General features: G+C 39.9%; 1 protein-coding gene across 1 annotated transcript in view; it reads left to right on the top strand.

The window, feature by feature from the left end:
• The window catches only part of LOC132123956 (cadherin-7-like), a 156,367-nt gene that overhangs the window by 132,639 nt on the left and 11,728 nt on the right, over window positions 1–12,000 (top strand). Inside the window, exons 10-11 of the mRNA XM_059534647.1 lie at window positions 6,407–6,524; window positions 8,350–8,601. Of these exons, the coding sequence (XP_059390630.1) occupies window positions 6,407–6,524; window positions 8,350–8,601 (370 nt within the window). The remainder of the gene's footprint in view (window positions 1–6,406; window positions 6,525–8,349; window positions 8,602–12,000) is intronic.

Below are 12,000 nucleotides of genomic sequence, written 5' to 3'. Positions count from 1 at the left end.
TAGCCAGCACCCCCCATTATGGGACTCACAGCTGAAAGTGCCCTACCTAACTTAAAATTTTAACAGTTCCTTACTTCAGTGTGTTACATACATAATGTTGGTGTCTTGTTGGAAAAAAAGACCCTTTGGGCTGTACTTTTTTCGACCAGAGTTGATAATACTCAAAAAAATATTAAAAGTTATAGACACTGAAGTGCATTGAAATAATGGGTTGAAAGCATGGGCGAGGCTAGCCCCTTTTTAGGGGTGCTGAAGCACCCCTAAAAAGGAGCTCAGCACCCCTAAAACTTGGAGTAATGTTAATGTAGAGTATGTTGTTATTCTAAAATTTTTGTTCGTCTTTTACACGGTTAAATAATGTCCAAAACATACTCCATAGTTTGTGGTTTAAAATGTATGTGTTAAGGAGGAAAATGAAAACATCCCCGCATAGCAAATGGGGTCATCCTCTTCTCTTCTGTACCTGCGCGAAACACACGCAGAGTGAGAACCCGTGATGTAGTGTTGTGATCGGTTGTGATGCACCTAAGTTCCGAAACCATATCGGTGAATACTGGAGTCAGTATCCTGAATCACCATGGTGGTACATCTATAATAAGTGTTTATTTTCGGACTATTTTAGTCCGGCGGGTCGCCGCCGCTGTGGAGTAGCACAGGACCTGGGTGACTCGTCCATAGTCATAAACGGAGAGAAGTAACGGCGGTTACAATGTTCTTCCGCAAGACGCATGCAGTTCTGTTTATTAACTGCTAGAGCGTGAAACAAAAACAGAAGCGCGACAAATAAACTGCGTACCTGTGTAGTGCTTACCAGTGTCTCTGTTGTTAAAGTTTATTGTTAATTTAATACTCGGGAGTCATGTAAACATGACGTCACGTGCGTCTTTTCTCGTCAGTCGTCATGGAAACATGAAGCCCTGGCGTTTTGAGTGAAAACAAACGACGTATCACTGAAAACAATCCGTGTATCATTCGTTCTTTCGTTTTTCTAATTGAAACCAAAAATGGAAAAATAAAAAAACGACTTGTTTTTTAAAAATCTGTTTCCAAAACGAAAATGAAAAAACGGATAAAGATTCGTTTTTTCCGATTTTCGAATTTGTGCTAATATCAAAAATAAAAAAAAACGGATAACAAGCGTGTGTGTTTCACTTTGGCGTTTTCGTCTGATGCTAGTTAGTGACGGTCGTTCTTGAACGATTCGGTCATTTTAAACGAATCTTTAATGTGACTCGGGAAGAACGAGTCGTCTCTGGGAGTGATTCGTTCAGTCGCATATGGTTCTAGTTCACCTTTTTCAGTCAATGCAGTGGGAGCCGGAAAGAGAATTGATTAGTTCTTTTTTTATTTGATTAATGCCAATGTACCAAAGATAAAAGTACAGATAGGTAATGTCAATATTGCATACAAAGAAGTGGCATAATATGCAAAGCACCATTTACAGACGTATGTAAACATAAAAATAAATAATATTAATCGAAAACTTTAACAAAATATATAAAATATAATAGCATTGAAAAGATTAAACATTTTTGACAGCCTTAAGATATTTGGAAGATTAAATAGTTTGGATATACTGTTGAACCTCTTTAAAAAATAAATATATATATATATATATAATGGATTTTGATGAGTGAATTTACTGCGGTGAATATGACATTTTGCAAGAAGTCATAATTTGTTAATAATGAAATATACATTAATTTTGTCTTTTTGAATATTAAAGAAGCCAAACAGTACATCCTTAAAAAGCAGAGAGAAACCCTGTAGCACACTGCGATAGATAACATTAGAGAATTCATTCCAAAATAGCTGTGTGTGAGGACAATCCCAAACGATATGTATATCAGTTTCATTAGGGTCTCCACAAAAACAACAGCTTGTATCTATGTCTGATTTAAACCTTTTCAAAAACACTTTAGCTGGGTAAAATCTGTGTAACAATTTTAATGAGATTTCTCTAACCTTGTTAGTTATTATATATTCCAAAGACAGAGTCCATACTTTTTTCTCATCAATATGATCAACCACATTCCTCCAATAAGACACCACATATGGAGTCGTTACACGCTCCTTTTGAAAAAGCGATCTAATCTTATAGTTACGTGATGAAGGATACTGGACAAAGTCGTGGCCTAGTTGTTAGAGAGTTTGACTCCTAACCCTAGGGTTGTGGGTTTGAGTCTGGGTCTGGCTATACCACAACTGAGGTGCCCTTGAGCAAGGCACTGAACCCCAACTGCTCGCCGGGTGGCGCAGCATAAATGATGAACACTGCTCCGGGTGTGTGTTCACAGTGTGTGTGTGTTCACTGCTGTGTGTGTGCACTTTGGATGGGTTAAATGCAGAGCACAAATTCTGAGTATTGGTCACCATATTGGCTGAATGTCACATCACTTTTTCACTTTCATGTAACAAAAAGCATAGTTTTCCTACTGGGATTTCAAATGGGTGTAAAGATAAAGATAAAGTGCTGGATGATCTAATGAGTCCCTTGAAAGCGTAACAACTCCTTTAGGAATAGTGTCCATGATGATGGAGAATTCTTTGGGAGTTACTGGAAAATTACATTTACATAAGAATTTTTTGTGACTTAAAATAAGACCTTCCAAGTTAAAGAACTAGGAAACAACCAAAACAAATTTCCAAATGAAGTACGGTTGAGAGGTGCTTAAAAATGAATGACCATGCAAGTAATGCCTGATTATGAAATTTGGTTAAATTGTAAGGGATTCTAGCAATATTATATAAATACAGATCAATAGGAAAGGGAGACCACCTAATTTGGAAAAGTAGTCATTGGGGATAAAAATCCATATTGAGTTTGGATTACACAAACACTGTCTAATCCAATTAATTTTGAAAGTGTTGTTCAAAGAAGAGAAATCAAGGAAATTAAACCCACCGTAATCATATGTGTTTATTAATAAGTACTCTTTATTACCTTTGTTACAACATTCAGTGTATAGGAAACAACCATTATGACAGAAATTTGTACATTTATAAACTGTAAGAAGTAAAAAGCTCAGAAATGCAGTAACTGTAAGAGTAAATAATAATTATAATAATGATGATGATAATAATAATGATTAGGCACCTGTTTGTAAGGAAGCATGTAAATTCATCTATCCAATGCTGTCACGTCACGTGACAAAAGAACGAATGATAGGATAAAGCCTTTTATACAGTCTTTATTATTATTATTATTATTATTATAATTATTAAACAATACAAACATTAAAACATTAAGGCAATACACTTAAAATCATAAAGACAAATAATAATAATAATATACACAGAGATTTGTTGCCAGGGTAACTCCAGTCTATGGTCAAAGCTTATGGGTCTGTCACGTGAGGAGCGACTCGAAAACCCGAAAGACTCAAGAGATGAACTAATCAATTCTCTAACACCGGCACCCACTGCATTGACTGAAACAGGTGAACTTTGCGCATGCGCGACTGAACGAATCACTCCCAGAGACGACTCGTTCTTCCCGAGTCACATTAAAGATTCGTTTAAAATGATCGAATCGTTCAAGAATGACCGTCACTAACTAGCATCAGACGAAAACACCAACGTTAAACACACACGCTTGATATGCGTTTTTTTAATTCTTGATATTAGCATAAATGTGAAAATCGGAAAACGAAGCTTTATCTGTTTTTTCATTTTGGTTTTGGAAACAGATAAAAAAAAAACAAGTCGTTTTTTTATTTTTCCATTTTTGGTTTCAATTAGAAAAACGAAAGAACGAATGATACACGGATTGAAAACACTCACTGTGGCTTTTTAAAAGAATTTTTATTAATTTCTAGATTTATATCTGTTATTTTTCAGTTGTGGCTGACTATCAAACTAGACAATAAAAGAAAGTTTCATGTTTTTCTTTTGCTGTATTTATTCATTCATCACACTCAGGATTTAACCTGAACCAGGCTTAACTCCTGAACTCCTAGCATTACTCTCTCTCTCGCTCTCTGTGTGTGTGTGTGGCAGTGAGCAATGGACATATGACAATTCTTTAAAAGAAAAAAGACAGATTCAGGTGAGAGACTAGGGACAGTCCATAATGACATTTTTTTTCTTCTGCTGAAAAGTGTTAAGTTAAAGTAACAGATAATGCTAACCCGCTGCTGTTGTATCAAATTACTTATCTAGGCAATGGTCCCCTGCTTTTATTTTTTATTTATTTATTTCAAACTCACAAGCTTCTCTTGTGAAAGGAATTTGTCATTTAAAAAAGTTTCTAAGCCCAATAATAATAATAATAAAGACATCTAAAATGACTCTTGATATGAAGCTTGTTTTATTATTATTTATTGATGACATATTGGTTTATGAAAGTTCAGACAGGCGTGCATCCAGATATGTTAGAGATGGCCATTTGTAAATAATTTACAGAAGATGAATTACATTTTGTTGTCCAAGTACCTGTTACTTTGTTCAATGACAATAAAGTTGAATCTAATGTAACCAATCTGATGACTGTTGATACAAAAGGAGGCACATGGAGTTAACGGTCAGGAAAACCAGCTGAGTGAAGAAGGTTTTGTGTTTGTTACAGGGGGCTGTCTGTGTGAACTCTCATAATTAAGCTGTTGTTTTGAAAAGGTCTCAAAAAAAAAGAAAAAAAAAATCTGGATTTTAGAGTTAGTTGAATCAATGTTAAAATTATAAAGTTATTTTTCAATAGACATATTTTTTGTTTTCGTGTGAAAAGAGGGTGGGATGGAGGCATTGGGGCTCCTTGGGTGCTCAGCACCCCTAAAGCTCTGACCCTAGAATCGCCCCTGGTTGAAAGTCATGTCTCATGAGATTCTATTTCAAATCTGAAGGAGATACCATGAAAAATGTGATTCCTGCAACCATTTTTCTAAGACTATGTCTAGTCCCCCCCCAAAAATATAAAGAAATATGGATTCTACAAACTATTTTAGTCATTACATCAAAATCAACTGCAGGCGGCAGATCCTTTTCCTATTTGGCACCCAAACTCTGGAATAACCTACCTAACATTGTTCGGGAGGCAGACACACTCTTGCAGTTTAAATCTAGATTAAAGACCCATCTCTTTAACCTGGCATACACATAACATACTAATATGCTTTTATTATCCAAATCCGTTAAAGGATTTTTAGGCTGCATTAATTAGGTAAACCGGAACCGGAAACACTTCCCATAACAACCTATGTACTTGCTACATCATTAGAAGAATGGCATCTACGCTAATATTTGTCTGTTTCTCTCTTGTTCCGAGGTCACCGTGGCCACCAGATCCAGTCTGTGTCCAGATCAGAGGGTCACTGCAGTCACCCGGATCCAGTACGTATCCAGACCAGATGGTGGATCAGCACCTAGAAAGGACCTCTACATCCCTGAAAGACAGCGGAGACCAGGACAACTAGAGCCCCAGATACAGATCCCCTGTAAAGACCTTGTCTCAGAGGAGCACCAGGACAAGACCACAGGAAACAGATGATTCTTCTGCACAATCTGACTTTGCTGCAGCCTGGAATTGAACTACTGGTTTCGTCTGGTCAGAGGAGAACTGGCCCCCCAACTGAGCCTGGTTTCTCCCAAGGTTTTTTTCTCCATTCTGTCACCGATGGAGTTTCGGTTCCTTGCCGCTGTCGCCTCTGGCTTGCTTAGTTGGGGACACTTCATCTACAGCGATATCGTTGACTTGATTGCAAATAAATGCACAGACACTATTTAAACTGAACAGAGATGACATAACTGAATCCAATGATGAACTGCCTTTAACTATCATTTTTGCATTATTGACACTGTTTTCCTAATGAATGTTGTTCAGTTGCTTTGACGCAATGTATTTTGTTTAAAGCGCTATATAAATAAAGGTGACATGACATGACATGACATTAAACATACCACTGCATATTTTTTTTCAATTATAAAACAATACACAGAAACTTAGACATCATATAAGTGATTTATTTGAGCATTAGAAAGATACAATAAGAATAATTTGAGCAAGAAAAATAAGAAAAATGAAAAAAGATTGTATGCCAATTACAGAACATACTGAGATTGCTACAAATACAGCATTTGCAATGAATTACAATGAAAATACTTGATGTGCTGATGGCCATTTATAGAGTTGGTAACCATATAAATGCGCCATAACGTCTATAAATCACACACTATTTATATATATGGCGTTCACATTGATAGCCATGATTACACAGTAATAGTGAGCTGATTTGCACTCAAATAGATGGTAATCATGCAGATACAGGCACATTCAACATAAAACACACATATATAAAATATATATATATTATTTATTATTATTATCTTTGTCTCTGTGAGTTTGTAGAGAGTACAGTGTGACACAGCTGTATGTTTTGACAAGCTATTTTTGTTTTTTTGTGGCTGGTGACAGGTCATTCAAACGATCAGTGCTGTGGATAAAGACGAGCCTCTCAGCGGCCATCGTTTCTATTTCTCTCTCGCTATCTCTGCTTCCAATAATAACAACTTCACCCTCAGAGATAATAAAGGTAATCTCTGCAAACCAGAGGCCCTTTTCAGAAAGAAGGTTAAGTCAAAACATTGAGTATGTTAAACCTGCAATGATGGGAAACTCATTTCTGAAAGAGAGGTAACTTGTACTCAGATTCAGTGTAGCTTACACTGTGAACCTAACATGTTCAGGAGCAGGTATTCTTCATTAAAACCAGAGTCTGCTCCCCCTTTTTAAAGCATTCATTCATTCATTCATTCATTCATTCATTCATTCATTCATTCATGCTGCAAAAAATGCATTTCTTAGTGTATTTTTGAATATAACTGAAGTGCATTTTAAATAAAACAAGACAAGATAATATTAATACAAATGGCACATAATTTGCAAAATAAGAAAATACACTCAAACGGCCAAATACCTTATGTCATTTTCCTTATGTAGAAAATGCATCTTGATTTAAATATCTTTAGATACAGTACAGACCAAAAGTTTGGGCACACCTTCTCATTCAAAGAGTTTTCTTTATTTTCATGACTATGAAAATTGTAGAGTCACACTGAAGGCATCAAGGGCTATTTGACCAAGAAGGAGAGTGATGGGGTGCTGCGCCTGATGACCTGGCCTCCACTTTTACCAGACCTGAACCCAATCGAGGTGGTTTAGGGGTGAGCTGGACCGCAGACAGAAGGCAAAAGGGCCAACAAGTGCTAAACATCTCTCGGGGAACTCCTTCAAGACTGTTGGAAGACCATTTCAGGTGACTACCTCTTGAAGCTCATCAAGAGAATGCCAAGAGTGTGCAAAGCAGTAATCAAAGCAAAAGGTGGATACTTTGAAGAACCTAGAATATGACATATTTTCAGTTGTTTCACACTTTTTTGTTATGTATATAATTCCATATATAATTCCACATGTGTTAATTCATAGTTTTGATGCCTTCAGTGTGAATCTACAATTTTCATAGTCATGAAAATAAAGAAAACTCTTTGAATGAGAAGGTGTGTCCAAACTTTTGGTCTGTACTGTATATTGACTGGAAACATGACAAAAATACGAAGTAAGAAAAGCAATTTTTGCAGTTCAGGTACATTCATTAATTGCACACATTTTCATCATGCAGAAACTCTGAAAGTGAAAAAACAGCATGTGCTTTTATACAGAATACTGTAGATGAGAAGGCCTTGCTAATTCATAGGGAGTTACATTTACTTTGGGAGAGGATTATTTAGTTTTATTTATTTATTTTACCATGTCCACATGAATATTTAAGTGGTAAAATTTGTAAATTTTAGTTTTTAATATAACATCGGGGATGCAGAGCACATTAGTAAAGCCGCTGTATGCAGAGAGGTGAGGAAAGTAGGTCTCACTCTCACGCTCTTTCTTATAATATTTGTGTAGTTTTTTTTAGCACAAACCCATCAAAATGCCCATCAAGCTGATTATTGTATGGAAAGGAAGGATGCCAGATGGAAGGGTACTTCAAGATATATGCCGTACCACAGCTGTTAAATTTATTTGGTCATCTTTATATTTTACAAATACAAAAGGAACAGTTATTCTTTCCTTTTTTTTTGTAGGATTTTAATATTCTTCCAATACTTGGTATTGTGACCATCTCCTCTTCATCTGTTCTTTATTATTTTTGTGAGCATTCTAGTTGTTGGCTGAGTAGAAGTGAAATGTTAATTTCATTTCTCTTATTAAGAAATGCAACTATTTGGATTAGAGAACATTTAATTGTGTGAATAGACTATTAAACTAAGCCTATGTGGAAAAAGCTGCTGCCCACTGAAATAGACACTGAATTATATTTATTTAATATGTCAAATGATGCTTGGCCCTCCCTCTCCCCTCAGATAACACTGCATCAGTGTTGACGAAGCACGCTGATTTCCGCCGGCAAGACCAGTCGCTGTACCTGTTACCAGTGTTGATTGTGGACAGTGGCAGTCCCGCCTTGAGCAGCACTAACACTCTTTCCGTGAGAGTGTGTGACTGTGATGTGGACGGCATTCCTCAGGCATGTGGCACCATTGCTTTCTCTCTTCCTGAGGGTCTCAGCACTGAAACTCTGCTTGCTGTAATGGGCTGCATCATCTTTCTTCTGGGTAAGACTACGATGGCACGACATCAAACACTGTAAAACTGATTTTGACAAGAAAAGTGAAAACAGTTCTCCAAAAAATTGTGCATCTAATTACTGCTGTTGATTTAATGTTCACAATTCATTCACACCTTCATCTGATGTTTGTGTGCAGTTACACAAATCTCAGCACTGTTGTTTCCTCTTGCAGTATGATTGCACTGCTTTCCTTCTGTATACAAACAAGTTCTCACATGTGTCTTGGAGCTAGGCTGGACAGAAATCAATCTTATCATTTTAGACGACTTAATAAATGCTAAAAGTCCAAAGTTTGCAAACACATATTACTAAATCTTTGCTTATTACAATTTTTTTACTTTTTATTTTAGAATAAAAGTCATGAAAAATGTACAGTATAGTATTATCATATGAGGCTATAACATCTGGCAGTCCCTAAAACCTGAATACCTGCTCCAGTAATACCCCTGCGGTTTCAAAGGCAGTGGGAAGTTTTGTGAGGAGAATGAGGCGGCATGCCTTGGAGAAGCAGTCAATGACTGTAAGTATGGTGGTGTGAATTCTGGAGTGGGGAAGATCAGTTACAAAGTCTATGGCAATATGGGACCAGGGACGTTGAGTTATGGGAAATGGCTCAAGTAAACTAGCTGGGCATCGATGAGGAGGTTTGGTTTTGTTGCAGGTAACACAGCAGTGGATGAAAGTGGTAATGTCCTTATGCAGGGATGGCCACCAGAACCAGTTTAACACTAGATGAACTGTGGCAGTGATACCAGGATGGCCAGAGCTAGGGGACTTGTGTATTCTCTGTATGACTCGTTGCCAAAGACTCACAGGGACATACGTTAGATTCTGTGGGCAGTCAGGTGGCGTGGGATCATCGGATTGAGCTTTGGTAGTCTCCGTCATTATGTCCCATTGTACCAGAGTGAGAATTAGTGTTGTGGGGATGACGGGCTCATTGAGTCAAACTGATTGGTGACTTGATTATTTAGTTTTTATTACATTTCATATACTGTGCACAGTTAAAAACAAACACCAAAGACCAGATTTTATTCCAGTTTGCCTGGTAAAAATGTTAGTCAGCACCAAAATAATTTGTTGCAGATACAATCCATTTAACTCTGTATTCCTCATCCTGGATTGACTCAGTGTTTCAATAGCCATGTTCCATGGGCATTTCTATTTAATTTTTAGCCTGACAAAAGTATTGATTGTTAGAGTTAGTTCCCTGTCAAGGGAACTTCGAACTGCGTCCTCTGAGACACTATGGGGAACACCTCGTCATGACCCGTGTCTGAAGCATACTTTGAAAAACACCAACGTGTTGGCCGGCGACAGCCTCTGACGTCACTACCAGCGCGGCTTTAATTACGCGCCCGTAGGACCCATCACTTATCTCCTTCGTCTTCATTGACTGTTTTGTTTTTAAGCGTGCATCTGAGAAACGACCAAAACGGTAAGAGCGATCTATTATTGTTATCATGGCATCCACTAGCAAGGCGTTTAAACAGTGTGTGCATCCGTGTCAGCGTTATTTGACACCTGATGACACACACACTCTTTGCGTCTCTTGTTTGGGCGAAGAGCACGCGCGCGATGTCCTCGAAGGGGCAATCTGCGTGCACTGCGAGCGTTTTTTTGTGAAAAGCTCCGCTCTCGTTTGTCTCTCTTTCGAGGAAAGAGGGACAGCCATCTGGATCCCGCGGCTCAGGACCCGCCGTTGCCGAGGCACGGAGGAGAATGAGCTCATGGGGATCACAGGTGGATGTCGCTGAGGAGTGTAGAGAGGGACTTTTCCTTTCACACTCTCTGGCGGCAAACGAGAGTAAAATTCAGGAGGAAGATGCGTTGTCATTAACCCATTCTGACACTGAAGTTAGTGCTCTGCTGGGTTTTACCCAGGAATCCAATTCTCCTGCCCTGCGTATGGGGAGCTGTTAGAGGTTATGGATCACGCCACGGCAAAATTAGACTTGCCATGGAAGTGTGCCAGAAAAGTAACGCCGCGAGATCGCCTCGATGAGCGTAATTTGTCTGACCATAGCCCTCCAGCCCAGATGAGCCTTCCATTCTTGCCTGACTTACATGCAGAAGTCAAAAAGGAATGGAAGAGGCCGTTTTCCTCTCGTATCCATCGGTTTCAGCATACGAGTTATGCTGATATCGAAGGCATGCACGAAAACGGCTATGAGAGGATGCCCCCTGTAGAAGAGACGCTGGCTAGCTATCTCTCTGTGGGGGAAACGTCCTCTCTTAAATCTCCCTCTTTGCCATCTAAGCCCCTCCAGGATACATCCCGCTTAAATGGCAAATCATACACGGCAGCAGGTCAGGCTGTGGCTTCGTTGTACACGATGGCAGTGCTTCAGGCTTACCAGGCTGACCTGCTGAAGGACCTGGATACAGGCGAGGGCCTTTCAGCTGACCAGGTAGCCGAGCTGCGCCGCACCACAGACCTCTCTCTCCGGGCTACCAAGCAGGCCGCCTCCGCCATGGGTAGGTCTATGGCGGCCATGGTGGTAACGGAGAGATGTCTGTGGGTGAACCTGGCAGACATTGGGAGGGAAGAAAGGGGGTTTCTTCTCGATGCTCCGGTCTCGCCTTCTGAGCTTTTCGGTACCTCCGTCGAGATGGTGGTCGAAAAGTTCAGGGAGGCAAGGGCACGCTCAGCTGCCTTTAAATCCTTCATTCCTCAAAGGTCCAGGTCCGAGCCCGAACAACAAAGGGGTCCTGGCCCATCTCGATCTGAGGATCGGAGACGGGCGCAGAAGACTAGTGTCGCGGCTCGCGCTCCTCCCCCGCCTAAGGGCAGGGGCAAGAGGAATCGCGGGTCACGGAGAGGTAAGCAGGGTCTGAGGGATGTGATTCAGACGAGGCAGCGTCCTCGTCCAGATCGGAGCGATACCTAGTAGCTCTGGATGTTTTTAACCTCTGTTTTAACTTCTGTTTTTATCCTCCCCTGCCTAATTCCCCTGTAGCCACCAGCTCTCCACCTGATCTAGGTTAGGTGGAAAGTATCTCACATAACAGTCTCCTATCCTGAACCTATGATGTTTTGGTTGGTTCTATGTTCATAGTAACCACCTTACTGATGGTCCGGACCAGAAGGGGGCGCCCCGTAAGCGGGACTCCAGTACAGGAGGGTGGGTGAGTACGTAACTCTTTCTTTATCTGCTTATGGGTGTTATGTTGCTGGTGGTTATATGTCTACTAACAAACTCTGTGAGTTTCCTTTACAGTGCTCTGGTATTAGGTGGCCAAGATCACAGGCTTTCGGCAGGCGGCCCCGCTACATGGGTTCCACCCCACCAGGGCGCGACACCCACCGCGGAGTGGGACCTGCGTTTGGGAGGCAAGCGCTCTGCGGTTGTCCATCCCACACCCCCTCCCGAGGAGCCTGGCT

The sequence above is a fragment of the Carassius carassius genome, chromosome 42 (assembly GCF_963082965.1).
Source record: "Carassius carassius chromosome 42, fCarCar2.1, whole genome shotgun sequence".
NCBI classification, from domain to species: Eukaryota; Metazoa; Chordata; class Actinopteri; order Cypriniformes; family Cyprinidae; genus Carassius; species Carassius carassius.
This window is presented reverse-complemented; position numbering and strand designations above follow the sequence as displayed.